Below are 18,467 nucleotides of genomic sequence, written 5' to 3' on the forward strand. Positions count from 1 at the left end.
CCTGATTGGTAGATGACTGCTTTTGCTTCGTGTTGCTCTTGCCACATTCCAGATTCCATCAACAACAATGCCCGGCACTAACAGCAACAACAACCCGCAAACGAAATGCTGCGGAGACATGGAGTTGACAGCTCAATGCTCTCAAACAATGCTCACACACACGCAGACTACGCCAAATGAAAAAGTAGAGATGGGCATGGGCATGAGCATGAGATGGACACGAAGACAAAAAGTAAAAAAAAAAACAGTGTGTTGGGGCTAAATTCGACCGCGTCAAATTTTCAATACCCTTGCAAGTTTCTTTTGGTTAACCTTTCCTTTAGCACAGTCATAAACAGCTTCATTAAAATGAAGAATATTATATTTTAGGCCGATGTCGATGCAGTATATACAATATATAGCCTATATTAAAACTATGTAGCTTTAACTGTCTGAGAGAAGTTGGCCTCGAATCAGACTGACGGACATGGCTATATGAACTAGTCTTGTCGTGGTGATCAAGAATATATATACATACTTTCGAAAATGCTTTCTTATTTGCGTTGCACATTTCTGGGCAAAACTGTATACCTCTTTTACGCTATAAAGTAGAGATCTCTCCAGAATAGTTTTGCAAACCTATGATTAAATTCCACTTAAGTTTATGGCACTGCAATAGCAAACTTCAAAGTTAACTAAAATTTTGTTCAGTTTTCATAACATTTTTTGTTTTCTTTAATTTTTCTTTCATTTTACAAATTTACTCTTTTTAAGAAAACGTGCCACCGCCCATTTTTTAAAACCAAATACATAATGGGTTTTCTTCTTCTAGAAAATCAAGAAACAACGTTTAGTGTTCATAATAATGGTCGGCTTCAATTATTTTTATGCATATTATAAAAAACAATCAGTCCTCTGTATATTAAAACATGTACTATAAAATATATTGTAGTTTATTTTTAATATTCTTGAATTTTATTTTGTGTTCTCTGGTTGTAACACTTTTACCATATTACATTGTAAGGTTTAGATTGTCTTCTTGAGTATCTATGTCAAATATAATGAAAGTCAATTCAAAGATGTTTTGTAAGTTTTAATCAAATTTAATTAAAGTACTTATATATGTATATATTGGAACATAATGTTTATCGCCTTATAGAAAACGATTAACCGGCCTAAAAAAATAATGTGTAAACAAAATTCACCAAGTGCCGCTCATTTTCCCCCCTTATAGTCTAAAAATTCTCAAAAAAGTTTCGAGCCGATCGGATAATGGTACATAGGTAAAAAATCTGCAGTCGGGAAAAGCAAATGTAAAATTAAATTAATTAATTAAAATTTTTCAAATTTTGTGTCAGTAAGAACAAAGTTTTTTTTAAAGTAGCTGATCTGCCATATATATTTCTAGAATTGGATCCATCACATATTAACAATACATTTGAATTTGAATAGATGTGGCTAACTGCTGGGATCTTTCTGTGGTAAACAACATGTTAGAAAGGGGAGTAAAGTTTAGGGAGGAAGATGTGGAAACAAATGATCTAGTCACAGTAATAAAAGTTAGACTTAAAACCATAGATTAGGAAATGTTTGTGATCATATTTTTGTAAAACAACATAAAATGGAATAACAAGGTGCTATAATAAAATGCATGCGATCTCGCTCACTCTTATGGTATTTGTATGGTGGTAGACTAAAGGGGGAAAAAATAATGCTCGGCACTTGGTGAATTTCGAATTTCGGAAAATAAGAACATCCCTCATGTACGTACATATGTAAATATTATTATGTATATGTACATATGTCTTCCTACTCTGTACATACACACATATGTATGTATGTATGTATGTATGTACATATCTGGAAACAGGCCACCACTTTCTTACACAGGCTGATGGTTCAACTTAGCGTTATGGCGAAGCGTTGAAAGTGAATCCATCAATTTTTATGCTGCCCCCGGTCGACATTCTTGTCGATTCTGTATTGTCATGCTTTGCCTCGTAAAATGCAAATCGAAATTCATATCTCACACACGTACATACAACGATACATACACACAGACATAGAACGTCATTTTGGATTGTTGTGTGTGGATGCGAACGATTCCACCCCTTTTTCCATTGTTCTGCCCATCAAAAATGAAACCAGATAAAGGAAAAGAAAATGAACAAAAGCAAAGAAAAAAGCATTCACATGAAGTTGTTGGCATTGTTTTTGTTTCTTTTTCGTTGACTTTTTCATCTGCTGAGTCTGGTTCCTTGCTCTGCATCGTCATCAACTTCATCGCTGTCTCTCATTGTTCGTTCTCTGGGCTGTTGCAGTTGTTGATTCGCTGGCTTCTCCATCTGCTTGCCAGTGTCACTTGAGCTTCTTCTGCCCATTGCAGGGTGGGACATCGCTGGTTTCTTCATTCTTCCATAGTTACTTGCGTTATACCCATAGTACAATTATAGTATAATAGAAAAAAAGGATTTCGATTTCTTTGAAATTGTTTTGTACTTAGCTCACCAGGACTAGATAGATTCCTGACCTGCTTTAATTTATAGTAAATAATGGTTTTATTGGATCCCAAATCGAAAACGGTTCGAAATCGCTGTCGATGTTAACAGGAAACGAGAAGAGTCCTGATACTTCAAATGTTGATGGCGAAATTTTAAACAAACGTAATCTACTAAGCATATATGCTTATATTACGTGTGTATTCGAGGCGGTATTTGAAAATTAAGTAAACATTTAATAATATGAAAAATCGTCTTCACCTGCAGGAATAATAATTTATTAATGGATATCAACATTATAATATAAAATTAAATTACATGCGCAGGAGAACTTACAGTCGCGAATTCATAAATATGGCTATATAGGCACATACATACATACATACATATGTTCATATGTATATGGGTACTTAAATATCTTATTTTGTTCCTTCCATCTCTCTCTCTCTGTGGTGTCGCTTTTACACAAACTGGTCATTGCCATTGAAATTGATGTCCCCAATTAACAGGCGTTGAAAAACATTTCGACAATAGAGCCAACCACAGCTTTCATCCCTGCCAGTTTATAGTCCATATCGACAAACACATCACCAGTCGCGCGTTCTACACAATCCAATGTTGATTACCACATAAAAATCCAGCCGCAGGACCTGACCTGGCCTGCTCCTCGCCCGTTTCACTGGCACCTACTCCTGGTCGGGACGGGTGGGGGTGGTCAACAATTTTGATTGCCTCTATGTGCGGAAAATTATTCCTAACAGCAAACAGAAACACAAAAGCAAATACAAATTCATTTGAGTGGATTTCAGTGAGATCTTGTTCGAAACCCGCCCCCGTCCCACTGTTTCAGTTTCAGTCTCCTTTGCAGTGCACTTTATGCGGTGCGCCATTTTGCAGCCTCGACCCTCCTCCCTAACTTCAGACACGGCTAATGGGTCCTCTGCTCTGTCGCTGCTGCAGCTCTGCCAACGTCGCCGTTTGACCGACACGACTATCCTGCGAATTGTGTCCTGGCCGGTTGAAAGCGAGTGCAATGCGGGTGCGTGTGGGAAATGGTCGCTCTTATTGCCTTTTCAAAAATTATTTCGCGTTAATGGCAATTACCACTTATACCACATTGGTACTGGCATTCGTCCTTGTTCCGAATGCAGTTTGAAATTATTTTTCCAGATTTTATATTTCTGTTAATTTATGTTAAGTGAAGTCCCGAGAAAAGTGTGTATGAGCATTAGTCGGCAAGTTATGACCGGAACTTGTGATGCGCATAAAAGAGGGAGGTAATTAGCTGATCTACTATTATTCTTTTTGCATTATACATTTCTATAAAAAAAATTAATACACATGCATATGGATGTTTCGAAAGCCTCTTCGATGATCACTGCACATACATATAGATACAGAAACAAAATTGTGAAAGAAGCAACTTTCTGGAAATCGTCAGAAGCGAAACTATAAATTACCAGATATGGAAAAGAAGCATACGCCATATTGGCTCTGAATTTCTTATACGCTAAGCGAAACGAAAACCGAAATGAAAATGAAAACGAAAAAATCATCTAAATAACTCCAAAGAATGAATTATGACAGTTCTAATTGACTGAAATATGGTGCTATGGCTGCTTTCCATCATCTCGATCTTGTTGGGGCCGCAGCGGCGACATAGATAGATACGAATTTAAAAAAAAATTTAATGAATCGGGGCACTGACCTAGAGATACCCTATACTACAAACAAAAAAAAATAGTTTATTAATTACTAGACTCACTAAAATTGATCACCCAAACCAAAACGGTTTTACATACATACATTTTACATACACGATACATTTTGTATACACGATCACCATTGCCAACTCGCTTAGTAGTGATTGTGTTTCTTGGAAATGCATTCGTGCATTCTGGGTTTGGGAAAATTTCCATCAACCAGTTAATATTTTTGCTGCTATTTCGATTTGTTTCTTATTACCGCCATACGATAATTGTACAGGGTATACCAAAGGGGATGAATTGGTGACTAAGCAAACGAGCATTTTACCAGCTACTTCTGCTTCACTTTCAGTTTTCGTTACGGTTCGGAATGAAGTTGGAAAAGCAACAAACAACAGCTACAACAATGGAAGCAGAAAAGGTTGCGTCGAGTGCATCTCTCTTAAGAAGCAGAACTGAAAAGACGTCTCAGCTTCTGTACATACATATACAGAAATAAGTACATATATACTTTTTTTGTCGTTTTTGAAGTGCCGGTTCATGTATCTGAAAGATACGCTTTGCAAGCACACACACATGCTTACTCACACACGCAAAACAAAAGGAAACACCATGCCAAGCTGTTTTTGGTAAATGGAAGAAATGGATTTTTGACAGATTTATGACTATCGAGCCGTCTTCGTAGTTTGAATTATTGCCATCGAAATAGACGAAAAAATTCGGGTTTCTTTCGCTTCACTTCGCAGCGGTTTTTTTTTTTTTTTTGTTACTCTGTAAACTGCCTCCTGCCGTTTCTTGAATACACACACATATACACATTCACAATGGATTGTCATTGGATGGGTTTGGCAGCTATCGGGACAACCATCAGCGCTTTTATTTTAGACGGTGATGGAAAAAGTAAATTTTTTTGTTGTGTTTCAAGGATTTTTGTTGCCACAGTGATGTTTTCCTCAAGCATACCTTGCACCACTTCAGGAAAAAAAGTTCTTAACTTTCGTGACAATCTGACAACGCAACAAATGTTGTTGTAAGCATCTAATCAATAGGCTGCATCACAATTTCGATTGATAAGAACGAAGAAACTTAGCTAATTTCGAATATCAGACCTAACTAAACGAAGTTGTTGCCGTTTGCCGTAGTCACAACTAGCGGCAATTGCCAATTCAGAGCGATAGAAAAAATTAAGTAGCGCCAAAAGGAAAAAAAAAATTTAACCCGCAGGTCCTTTCTCTGCTCTGCTCTGCTCTGCGATAAAACGATCTCATAAACAAAGCCAATTTGAAAACGGGCAAAATGGGCCGTTGGCTTTGGGACCCTGAGACCGCAACAGCAGCAACAACACAGCGCACACACAGAAGCAGCTACTTTAAATGAACAATTTTATTTTTATCCCACAAACAAATCTTGCGAACGAATGTTTTAGAATTGGCTATTGAGAGTCACATACCGCCGGTGCTCCAGCTTCAGCCTCAACTTCATCGTACGGCATCAGCGTATTTAAGCAACATTATTGCCAAATCGTGACCATAGTTCCATGAAACTGATATGAAGCAGCTATTCCTCGTCCCCGTCCTCGTCCGCATCGTCACCGTTGTGGCCGCATGCCACGCCTCTGCGGTCAGTGCGCTTGAAGTGGCGCTGCACAAAAATGAGTTTCGCTTACTCCCCGTCTTTTCTTGCTCATGAGTATGCATGTATCAGGGGCGAATTCAGCATGATAGCGGCCCTAAATGAAAAGTTTGTTCTGACCAAAGGACAACTTTTGGATAACAAAAAATTCCGTTTCAAAATTCTCTGTATTATATTTTAAGACTCCGTTCTGGTAGAAGTCATTGTCATGGACAAATAAAATTACCTTGGGAGTCATTGCTCTTGTTGGAAACAGCGTAATGCGGTCATAATAACGGTGCCTGTGAAGGAGACACAATTGGCAGATGTAAAGGTTTAGCCTTACGATACTTCTTCTTCTACAGTTAACCGAAAACCTATTGATTATGCTTCGATGTCAGATTTGTTGTTATTCTTTTTTCCTAAGCTTCGTTTAGCCAACAATATGTGTGTTCTTAATTTGTGTGTTTGTGGTCGGAATAATAACATTTGCTTCGGATGTACGTAATTACATACATACATACGTATGTTTTAAAATCCCCTTTAGCTCAAAACTAAAAGCATTGCTTGTACTTTTTGCCATCACACAAAGATCGAGCTGGTTGTTGTTCAAATATGGCGTGGAACTAGCATAAACCTACAATGCGAAATTCGATTACTGGCCGATGTTTTGGTTCTGTTTTCGCTGCAGTCACGGCCGATTGTCCTCGATCTTGGAGCATAAATACTGGCGATTGTAAGCGTTTCCCTCTGCTGTCGCTGTCGCTGTGGCTGTCGGTGTCGTCGTCTTCGTCGTCCACGACCTGAAGTTGCTCCCGTTGTTAATTTTGTCGCAACGTCACAGCCAACGACATCACTTCTGACCGTTGCTAGTGGAGAATTTAGTGCAATAGTCGTCTGCACGTCCTGGGCTCCATATTCGACTTTTAAAGGAAAACAGCATCTGGGTGCCTTATCTGCTTCTCTTTCTGACTTTCTGCATGTCTAAGTTACGTGTAGGCATTGGCTTCGATTCCACATACCCATGGCCATGATCATTGGTCGGTTATGCCAGGTCAGTTCCATTATTTCTGCCCAATTCGCCATTGTTACAAATGCTAATTTTAATATTTTGTATTTAAATTCACAAGTGGTTGGCACTGTGACTCTGGGTACAGCAATCAACAGAATCCTCAGCAGAACGTTATAAATACGTTTGTCTACCTACCTACCTACTTAAAAGTTTAAACAATAGACAAAGGGTATACGATTTTTATATCTAAGTGAGTGTATGTGCAAATTCAGTTGGGGAAAGGGAAGGAAATCGATTTCATAATATAATTTGATGATTTGAGTCTATTTTAAATTAAAGGTTCTATTTAAAGAATTGAAAATCCTTTACTTTCCCTTAAAATTTTATTTAAATCGGATTTTTTTTTGTTATTGTAATAAAAGCCAAGATTGGGATTTAGTGTATACAATATTCGTCTTCGCACGTTTGCGAATTTACGTTTTTCTTTTCTAGTTCAAGCAGCAAATGTGGCATTGAATTTCATATTGCTCGTACAGATAGAAAAACTCCTCCTATTCTTCTGTCCTTGTCCCTATTCGTGTCCCTTTCACTGTCCCTTTGCCAAGTCCAATCGCAGTCACAATCGTCGTTCTCGGTCGATCGCTGTGTAATGGATGTTATGTTTTGGCGGCGATCGCATGACAGGCGCTTGTTGCAGCCGTTGGCATCCGCACCATAATGGCAACTGGCCTTAGTCCCAGTCTTGGAAGCAACCCACCATTGGCAATGCACCGCATTCCCCAAAAAGCGTGTAATCAATAAACAACAAGAGCCATCGCCATCGAAGCTGCTCTGCGGGCTTTTTTGGCTTCAGCTTCAACTTAGTTCTGCTTGCAGACAGGCATCTCGTGTAACCTATGGGAATGCTGACTGGCGATTGCGCTCGATTGTATCTACTTGGCTCTTGCTTTTTTTTAGTTTAGTTTTGTCTGTGTCTGGATAATGATCCATTGTTTGCATCTTTAACTTGTTTTAAATGCGCGCTGTCTTCACACACATATTCCATCGAACCAATCCAGGCTAAAGGCGCTCACCTCTAGCATCAGCCGTATCTTCTTTATTGCCAATGTTGGCCCGTAGTCGTCATCGGTGCGATGTCCATACCTGGGCGAGCTAAATTAATTACAATCAAATCCATTACTTACATACATGTAATGTAGCAGCCAAGGGACTCAGTTATGCGTTCATACATACATACATATGTATGCAGATACTGAAATATATTGATTGATAGAAAAATCCTCTGCTTGGTGTTTACTATTCAGAGTCCGAATAATTTTTAAATTTAACTAAATAAATCATTTAGCCCTCCATCTCAAAGAGAAGAAATGAAGCACAAAAACCAAAAGGACAGGAGAGCATCGTGCAATACTTGTTGACTGTCAGGATCGGCAGCATTTTCGGTAACTCACTCGTGGCGGACCGTAGTCTAAATGACCCATTGTTTCCACGTTCTGGCTGCTTGGGTTTGATTTCTCTTAAACCAATTGTTTTACTGACTGACTTTGGAGACTTCAGAGATAACAAAAGAGGCAGCAGCGCATGTTTCGTGAAAACAATCGATCGTTCAACAGGTCTGCTGATCCTGTCAATTCGACAAATACCGCGTATGAATATTTAAAACCTTTCATTTTGGTTTGAAACAAAAGGACAGTGGACTTATTCATGATTTATTAATTATACCTAAGCATTATTGTGACACATGTGTTTCGTTTTTGGCTGACATCGTAACTCTTACAAGTATTAGCTAATTTAAATAATAAAAATACTTATTAATGTTAAAGTTGTCAGCCAAACTAACCGCGATTTACAATAATGTAGAAAGTATTTGTCGACTAAGGCTTGCAAAGATAAGCCATCTGCAGGTATAGTAAATCTCTGTGCTTATCTGGGATTGTGTTATTAAACGATTATCGCGCAATTGTCAAAATCGGTTCAATATGAAAAGTTTCGCTGATGAATATATGATATCGATAAGGACTTGTTGAGTTGCAAGCTCTAGGCACTGAGTCACATCGCTTATAATACCGTGTTTGATGTTCTTGTCAACCTCATTGGGGATTTATAGTACATATATATATATACTTATAAATATACATATATTTGTTTTAGAAACACTCCATGACATGGCTTTTACGAATCATAAATAAGTCACCAAGCTATCAATTCTATTGATTGATTTACAAGATTTTGATCGTTAATGATCATCCATAATATTTGAGATAAGATTAATATTATTTATAGAATTTAGAGGTAGCTTCATTTAGTGGTGATTGCTTTAAATAAAATCTTATTACAATTATTTAGTTTGTTGCCATGTATTTCAATTTGAATATCTACATACATTCCTACTAGCTCGTAATTTATTTAAATAAATAGGAATATTGGACTCACCCGAATCAGTCTGGCGTATGGGCTACTTGAACGTTTTCTGCGCATTATATTGCTAACATGTATGTATTTATATATGTACATACATATACAATAATATATACAACTGAAAACAATTCCGACCGCAGTGGAGTAAAGGGCTTTATTTAACAATTGATAAGCTCAAGGTGTTTTTAATGATGAGTTTTATTAGCGAAATTCAACAAACGCTCTGAAAAGGGCTGAACACTTATCACTTATCACGAAGTAACTAGGCAACAACAAAAGTTGCAGTTTTATATATATTATAATTGCTATCAGTAAAGGATATACATATGTACATAGGTAGACAAATTGTAGCTTAGACGAAAACTAAACCCAAACTCTAGCCTGGGATTCGAACAAGGATCTCTTTTCCTCTATCTAATGAGAAAGATCATAATTTTCCGGACTAAGCACACCATGACTTTTTTAATGGAAATCTCAAATGAAACTAATTCAATCAGGAGATATTCCAGCTAATAGTTCTTATAAATTCAAAAATGTATACAATTTTTGGAATGGTGGCATATTTGTGTCTATGCATCCAGAATGTAAGTGCTAATGATGTAATCACACAAAAGCAAACGATGGTGTACTCTATCGAAGGGGTGATATTGCAACCAGAATCAAATATATCAGTGAGCCCGCATTGGCTTTCTGAGATAACGCTGTCGATCAATAGTGGCGAATACAAAGGATTTGTTCGCGAGGATGGCCGCTTTGTCGTTAGTGGTGTTCCGCATGGTAGCTACGTTATGTTCGTCGATCATCCCGATTTATATTTCCCGCCAGTGCGTGTGGAGATCATAAAAGGCAAGCTTAGGGCGCGCCAAGTGAACTTTGTACAGACATCACTCATAGTGCGGATGCCTTACCCACTACGACTGAGACCGTGGCATCAGCGCAGGTATTTCCACACTCGGGAACAATGGCGGATTGTTGACGTAATCCTAAGTCCCATGTTTTTGGTTATGGTGGTGCCCTGGGTGCTGATGCTGGTGCTACCTAAACTGATAAATGATCCTGAAACGATGCGTGAGATAGAAAATATACCATTTCCGAAGCTACCCGCCGAATTACCCGATCTGAGTGAAATGCTGACTTCGTTCCTGGCACCAAAACAGCCTCTAAAGGATAAGATAGCTTCCAGTAAGAAATCTAATGAGAAGCGCAACTAGTGAGCAAGCCAAGAATTTCGAGGTTTAAAATTTTAAATTTATAAAAAGTAAGCTAAAAAAAAAAAACGCTACGATTCTTCTGTTCATTTAAAGCAAAACTCAATTTTCTCATGTTAATTCAATAAAAATTAATTTATTTGATCACATATTTTCTTTTCGAATTCAATAACTCTTTGCCTAGGCATATGGCAGCCCTAAGAAGGGCTTTTCTTCATCTTTCTTTTAAATTTAATTTGGTTCTAATGACTTATCAGTCGTGAAGCCAAAGTCTTTCAAAGAATTTCGGTTTTTATGTCCTGTAAAGAAATGAAAGACATTGATTAGCGAAATGAAAGAAATTGATGTGTTGAAAAATAGTAATTCGAGAAAATGCGAAAATATAATCACCTTGAGATATTTGATCTTCATGGATGCTGCAGAAGAGCATGCGGGACGCAACATGATTCCTATGTTAGAATAACAACCAGAACTTCTTGTGCCAGGGGCTTATACTGAATTGTCATCCATCTTTAATCATTTATCTTCATAGTAACACCGTATGTGGACTTCGGTGGTGTCTTTTTTGTCTTTGTACAAAGTGGTCGTCATGCCGCCGCCATCTTGTCGTGGTGGCTATTTGGCATTTTGACTTCAATATCAACGGTCGCCGCAGTTGATTTCGCCCAACCCACTGGAGGATAGGTTTTGAGCTCGGCCGCCGAATGAGGCAAACAAAAAGTTGAAAATGCTTTTGTTCGAAACAACAAAAAAGGCAAACAAGAGCGGTTTGGTGCGATTTGATTGCTGTCAAAGCTTAGGCGGTCTTTTCTTTCTTGACGCAGAACTGACGTAATGCAGCCAGCGAGTTGCTGGCGCTAAGATTTTCCGGTGATTCAGGATTGGCACTTGCTCCAGCGACAGCAGATGCAGCGGCAGCAGACAGTTTAGCTCGTGTATTGGCTGCTCCTGCGCCGCTACTACTGCCCAATGAATCGAACATGGAAGACAGAGCGTTCAAGGAATCACTTGGATACTTTTTACTGTTTGTGTCGCTGCCATCGAAGGATTTGTGACTGGAAACTGGCGATTTGGGTGTGATAGAGCGTTGACTATCGGTTGGGCTTCGTGGAGGATGATGAGGGATTCGTGACTGGGGACTGGTTGCTGCAGATGTGGTTTTCGGTGAATTGCGTTCAACATTATTGTTGTTGTTATTGTTGCTGCTAATAGAGTAGGTACCATTAACCACGGTCTCCCTTTTAGGTGATTGGGCGCGAGATTCACTATGAGCCAACTCATTGTTTTGCTCATCGCTGAGCTCAGACTTGATCTCCATCTTGATGGTTGCTTCTTGAGCCTGCAACGATTCTTGTTTCATGTTAACAGGCTTAGAGTCTTCCTCGTTAACAGCGCATAGGGCCTGTTGCTTTTCTGGCGTAGGAGCATCCAAACGCGGCCTAGCTGCTTCAGCACTACACTCACTTCCACTACGCTCGCTGCTGGTGTAACGATAATGCTGGAAGTACGGATCATTCGTATCAATTAGCGGCTTATTGTAATCTACAGTCTCATCGATGCCTAAACGCTTCAGTATACTAGAGGCCACTGGGGAAGTGTTCTTAGTAGACGAATTGGAGGGGCTGCTGGCAGGCAAACTGGCATGCCTCTGAGCTGGTGTATCAAAGCTGGTAGTAAACATCTGTTCAATGGCACTTAAAACCGATGATGCTCCGGGTTTGGCTTGATTTCCATTTTTCTGTTCGATCAAATCGGGGGACTTATTTTGTTTGGTCAGCAGCTGTGTCGCCGCAGCTTTGGCCACCTCTTCAGGTGACTTAACTCCTGTAATGTATTGCCTCATCCGTTCGGCGAATAACGCAGCGTCAGACTTGTCACCTCCTCCAGGTCCCAGTCCAGGTTTACCAGGTGGTACCACAGATTTTTCGGAACTTAAAGTAAGTTCATCTTGCGTAGCACTGCCCTTCATTTCGAGCAGTTTTCTCACGGGTAGCGATTTTTCCCGTTTTTTGGGTGCTGGACGCTTTCGGGCTCCGGCAGACTGGAGCAACGGCTCGGCATAATGGTTGTTTTTCGCCATATGATTACTAAGATCGCCCAAAGAACTAAAAGCTTTGTCGCACACCTTGCATGTAAGAACGGCACTAAGAGTGCGGCTTTCCTCCGAGCTAAGGCTGCCCTGGTTGTCCTTGTGTTCGGAACCGGCATTGGCATTGGCAGATTTAATGGAAATACTCTGCTCCTGCGAAAGTATGTTGGTGTAGTGCTGAGTCTCTTGCATATGCTTTGTCATCTCTCCCAGTGATCGGAAACTCTCGCCGCATCGCATACATTTAAGTATCTGCATGGCCTGCTCCACTCCCTTGCCAAGCCATACGTTTTGACCTCGCACCAACTTTCTTGGAAGCGGCGTTGGTGGATCACCACGATACTGAAAGGCATTTTTTACATTTGCGGAGGGTGAATGATTCGAGTGGGTTGACCCACCACCGCCGTGCTTTCGCAGGTTATGTGTTGGGGGTGGTGGTGGAGCAGCTGGATGTTGACTCGAATTGTTGCTGGGTAAATTGCCAAATGGTGGCACATTAACACCGCAGTGTTTGCTGTCCTTCATGTGAACCGTTAGAGCCTCGAGAGTCGGGAAGCTTTGCTTACACCAAACACAGCGGAACACCGAGCTGGCGACGCCTTTGTTTTGCCAATGAGACTGCCATATGTTGTGACGAGCTTTGGTGACACTCCCGCCACTTGTACCTCCACTCACTTCTGAAACAGCATTTTGAGGTTGTGCTGGACTCTTTGAAGGAGGCGGTGGTGCTGTTGTTGGTAGCGCTGCCTTGGCCGAATGTGATTTCTCCTTATGGGCTGTCACACCTGTTCCGCTTTTGACAATATCAGACATCTTCTCCAAAGGATCTACCACCAGATCACTTTTGCCATTCCAATCTGGAAACTGCCCAGCGCGAAAAATGTTTGCAGCCGCCACTGCAGCCAAATAGGGATTAACACCAGGCAAAAGAGGCGTTGGATTGGCCGGAGGACTGTCAGATTTAAACATTTTCTTCACCTGAATTTGTCCAAGTTGTCCCGTAGCCTCGGGCTCATGACTACGTTTACGCGTTCCCACAGAGAGATCAAGTGGATTATTGGCACCATCATCGAAATCTTCTTCTTCCTCAGACGCCGCTGGTTCGTCAGATTCTGCCCGTGCATATAAGTTGGTGCGAAAATCTAAGGCCTCCGAATTGTTGCTAGAAGACGCTGTTGGAGAAGCTTGCGGTGGTAACTTAAATGGCGCAGAAGCCTCATTTGGCAGAGGAAGGGGCAACCGTGGGCCAGCTGCGGCAGCAGCGGCCAAAGGGAATCCATATTGCTGGGCCGCAGCAGCTACCATGTGTAGGTAAGCCTCCATTGAAGGTGGCTGCGCCGGCAGGGACTGCGGCACCGCTGGGAATGTTGAATGCAATGTGGTGGGCACAGCGGCAGGAACCACTCCTGAGGACGAAGATGGATTAGAAGCATCTCGCTGACCGCCATTACTGCCGCCATTATCGGAGGAATTGGAATCGTGTGAGGGACAGCGCTCACTAGAATTTGCCGATTCTGTGGAACGTGGACGTGCAGTGGGCAATGCGCTGTATAGGCGAAATAGGGTAAAAAGTAATAAATTTGTTAAAATTAATATTGTAATACATGTATAGGAGTATTTCGCTATTCTGATTAAGCTTTATTTATTTTTTTTCGCTTTCTCTTTTTCGCTGGCTTTTATTTCTCTCCTCTCTCCTTCTCTAATCACTTTATCTGTATGTCCCATGACTCTTTTTTTTGTGTAATTCATAGGCTTCCATATGCATCTAGAATCATTACTATCGAGATCATAAAAAATGGCATATATATACATATACATACATACATATGTATTTTTCAGTTTGCTAACTCAAAAGCCAAATACAATAAGAGTGATGGCAAAGATGTCAACATTTTGATTTTTTATTCAAATTTTAAAGCGCCATATGCAAAAAATGAAACTAAGGCACGATGAATACCCGACCTCCCCCATATCCAATGGCTTGATTCGCTCATAAAAACTCTGCGCATAACTACACAAACACACAAGTACACACATATGAAGCTTTGTGTGTATTTGTGCGTATCTTAAGAAACAATAGCATTTAATTTAGCTTTAAGCCATGAGTTATGAGAGAGGAGCTCATTATTATCATCATCATAATCAACGGTCTCATCATCTTAGTTGCGATCCGAATTTTGAAAAGCTGACAAATGCCTCTCCAATTATATTGGCCACAAGAGAGATCAAACCGAAAAAGATCAAAACCCAATAAAAAAGACAACACAAAAACATATCCACATAGTTTGCATAAATTAAAACGCTCTTATACATACATATGTATATACATATGTATGTGTATATACGAAAAAACAAAATTTTATTACTTCCAACAAAAAAGAGAAAAAAAACCAACGTTTAAGCAAAATTTTAATCTTGATTTCCATCGTGTGTTTTTTTTTTTACAAAAATTATACAAAATCTCCATATTCAAAGCATTATTTTTTGAAATTTTTGTTTTTATAGACAGTCCATACATACATACATATGTACATTCTTATTCATACTGTTGGATGTTGTATATGTACATATATTTTCGACTGATTTTGAATAATTGCCTGATTGACTTTAAATTGCACAAAACTAAGGTGTTATAAAGAGAGAGAGAGATAGAGAGAATGATGGTTAGCTGTATAGTTTTATGATCTTATGTGGGCGCTTATCGAAACATAAAGCTAAATATATACAAAACTATGTGGCGCTAGCTTTTCGGAATGTTTGAATGAGTCAAAGCGGAAATGGAGCAACTTGACGAACAATATTTAATAATGTATTTGCTTTGAATCTTTAAAATACAATAACTTCATAAATTTTGGCATCTAAGATGTTTAGCAACGCACAATTTTTGTGAAAACACTTGATGGATAGCATTGTACAAATATATCTACACATGTACAAGAATGTACAGCTAATTAAGCCCCAAAAGGCACCAAAAGACTATTTGGCTTAAACTAAATTGATATACTTTTCATGCATATGTATGTTCACAAAAGAAGTTGAATACTTTATTCAACAATTTTCTGAATTCTCGTATAAATTTAAGCTTTATATCTTTGATATATGCATATTAATGCATAGATCTTATTGAAAATCGAAATATGCATTGGACATGGTTTTTATTCAAACGGAAATAGGGTAAACATATGACTAGTCTAAGAGATATAAAAGCGAATATTATTACACATCTTAGCAGCAAATTGTGAACTGGACATAAATCGTTCAGTAATAGGCACACACACGTGTACACCCACACTCATCTAGTTGAGTTCAGTGGCAAACAGAGCGAGGCAATTTGGTATTTGATTTTTGGGATACAAAAACTCGTATGCATGATTTATTAAGTTAATACGTCATCGCATTGGAAAATCTTTAAAATTGTAAAAGACAAAAATTAGTGCACATGCACGAATGTATGTACATATGTGGAAATTATACACACACAAACATATGCCTTATCAATGTTTTTGTTATAATTAATAAAGCGCCTACTTCACCTTTTCAAGTACCTGAGCAATCTATCTGTGCACAAAAAATCAAACCGGTTTTTAGCATGTCCCTCAAATTGAGATCTGAACTTTCCAATGCATTAGTATGTTTGTTTGTATCTATACATATGCATTCGTACTTACATTCATTTATGGAATTTGATATTTATCTTAACGTGATTTAATCGTAATTTTTAAAATTTCGATGAACACTCAGATTATACAAGAGCGTATTCGATTTATGTGCACTTGTTATCATATCGTGAAAAAAGTTCAAAATTTAGCAATATTCATGTTAAGGAATACAACTAGTCCAATGTATATCAATTACATATACATATATGTAAATACATACAAAATTTAAAAATACAAACTTATGAGAGGAAAGCATCTTACGCATTATTTGGGTTTGTTATATCTTATTGATTATTTGACTGTTTACAACAAAATTGTCGTAAATACGACACCATTTTATAGGTCTTGCAATTTTTTACTATGAAGTCTATAGTTAATTTAATATATTGTGTGTGTGTGGAACAACACCAGCTGAAAGACGACTGAATGACTAAAAGACTTCCTTTTGTGCATTAAATAATCTTAAAGTCCAACAGGAACTTACCCAGCATTTAGAGCCTGTCTGTAGATCTCCAGCATCAGAGCCTCGTGCAACATTTTCAAGTTTTGCTGAATTTTGACGGGTTTCAAAAATTCAATTTTCAGAACAAATTGACACCCAATGTCGATATGAAGTCAGTTCACCTCACGAGTCTTGTAATTTTCAATAATTTTGACACAATATTTTTTATCGGCATTAAGTTAGACATATACGTATGTATGTATTATGTATGTATGTGTGTATGTATATAGGTATTATCTCAATAATTTTTTTTTTTTTGCACTTGGTACTTGTGGTATAGAATTTTTCTTTTTGTATAATAATTTGTGTGGTTTAAATACTTTTTCTCGTATGGCAGACGAAAATTAGTGTCTAATATTTTTGTTGGTTAATTTTTAGTTTAATTTAATAATTGCATTGAATCGTATACTTCGTTTACAGATTTGTTGTTTTACTTTTCTTGGCGTTATAACATGTTTTTTTATTTTTGAGCAAAATATTATTAATTATAGTGTACATAAATTATACATTTATGTATGTATGTAGGTATGTTTTTTTATTTCATTCGTTAAGTAAATATATTTGTAGAGAATAATAATTTGATTTTCTTATTGTTGTTGGTTTGAATTTACGTATACTTTGTTGTTGAACCATTTGTATTTGCTGTTACAGATGTTTGTTATTGTTGTTGTTATAATTGTTGATGTTTTATTCAGTCTTAATCAAAGATTCGAGGCGTATTGCATTATCGAAGAGCTGGGAAATTTTGACTAGATATGATTTTTACAATATTGCTGTTGCTGTCCTTTGAAATGATCGTCGCGATTTGAAAAATACTTTTGGTTTGTATTCATAAATTATTGATTATTAAATTATTATTAGGTTCTGTTATCACACTTTAAAATGGCGTTGAATTTTAATAATTGATTTTATTTCCTTTATTCAACAATTCTTAATTCATTTAATATTATGCGGAACACGCGTCACAGTCTCCCACACTTCGTTCGCACTTTGTGGCTTTCTTTTTTTCTTTCATCCGGATTCCGTCGTTACTCGTTTGAGAGTCAAAAAGCGAATGAGAGCGAATTCTGCCGGCGTGTTCCTCTGCTTTGCTTCTTCTTCAGTGCTGCTACAGCGCTGCGCTGCTCTCTGCGTCGGGGGTGTCAATCTGATTCAGTCAAGAAATCAGCATAAGCATCCGAATCAGACAAACAACCAACAACAACAACAACAACAGTATAATGCGTTCCTTTCCTTCGCTGATTGATACCAAAAGAATGAAGTTCAAACCGCGGTTGCAGAGACGCGCACGTTTCGTTTTGTCTGCCGCTGTGAAGCTGCGCGTCAGTCAAGTTGTTGCCTTTTTGATAAGAGAGTTGAACACGAAAACACGATGATGCGTTCGTTAGCGTCAACGAAGCCGCGATTTTTGCGACGGGAATTTTCGATTCAAATGCTTTAAGCGACGGCGCAGCTCGTTTTCAATGACTGTGTCTGTGTGTTTTGTCGCAGGCGCCCACTCTCCCCCATAGCGAGCTGAACGTCGACAGCACTGCGTGTTGATTACTTTGCTTCTTAATAATATTTTTTAAAATTTATTTTTTTGTGTGTTTTAGCCTCCCACAAATCGCAATGATTAAGATGTGCGCCTCTTTTGCTCGAGCACAGTAGTTTTAGTTGCGTCGACAACCCGCTGATTACTTCCAATTAATTACTCACACGGTTTCTTAAATCAGCAAATTATAATCGCCTAATATTGACATTTTTGATGTATTATCTGCAAAACTTCTTGTTAGATATTGCTTG

General features: G+C 38.5%; 2 protein-coding genes across 2 annotated transcripts; one reads left to right on the top strand and one right to left on the bottom strand.

Annotated features, from left to right (window-relative positions):
* The first annotated feature begins 9,702 nt into the window (after positions 1–9,702).
* LOC137582147 (ER membrane protein complex subunit 7 homolog) lies at positions 9,703–10,581 on the top strand. Its single transcript, XM_068296633.1, has one exon. It carries the CDS (start codon positions 9,758–9,760, stop codon positions 10,433–10,435), a length of 678 nt encoding a protein of 225 aa, XP_068152734.1. The 5' UTR covers positions 9,703–9,757; the 3' UTR covers positions 10,436–10,581.
* On the bottom strand, positions 10,549–17,658 carry tsh (teashirt). Its single transcript, XM_068296407.1, has 3 exons — positions 16,665–17,658; positions 10,823–14,067; positions 10,549–10,731 (listed from the first exon to the last, which is right to left on the bottom strand). Exons 1-2 carry the CDS (start codon positions 16,715–16,717, stop codon positions 11,229–11,231), a joined length of 2,892 nt encoding a protein of 963 aa, XP_068152508.1. The 5' UTR covers positions 16,718–17,658; the 3' UTR covers positions 10,549–10,731; positions 10,823–11,228.
* Positions 17,659–18,467: the final 809 nt, after the last annotated feature.

Source organism: Drosophila tropicalis, unplaced genomic scaffold (genome assembly GCF_018151085.1).
Source record: "Drosophila tropicalis isolate 14030-0801.00 unplaced genomic scaffold, ASM1815108v1 contig_1009, whole genome shotgun sequence".
In the NCBI taxonomy this organism is placed as follows: Eukaryota; Metazoa; Arthropoda; class Insecta; order Diptera; family Drosophilidae; genus Drosophila; species Drosophila tropicalis.

What these genes read in the sequence shown, in the direction of transcription:
- LOC137582147 (XM_068296633.1), top strand. Translation starts at nt 9,758, where the DNA reads ATGTATACAATTTTTGGAATGGTGGCATATTTGTGTCTATGCATCCAG.
- tsh (XM_068296407.1), bottom strand. Translation starts at nt 16,717, where the DNA reads ATGTTGCACGAGGCTCTGATGCTGGAGATCTACAGACAGGCTCTAAAT. An exon ending in AGACAGGCTCTAAATGCTGG is followed by an intron (nt 14,068 to 16,664) that starts GTAAGTTCCTGT and finishes TCGCCTATACAG; the next exon opens with CGCATTGCCCACTGCACGTC.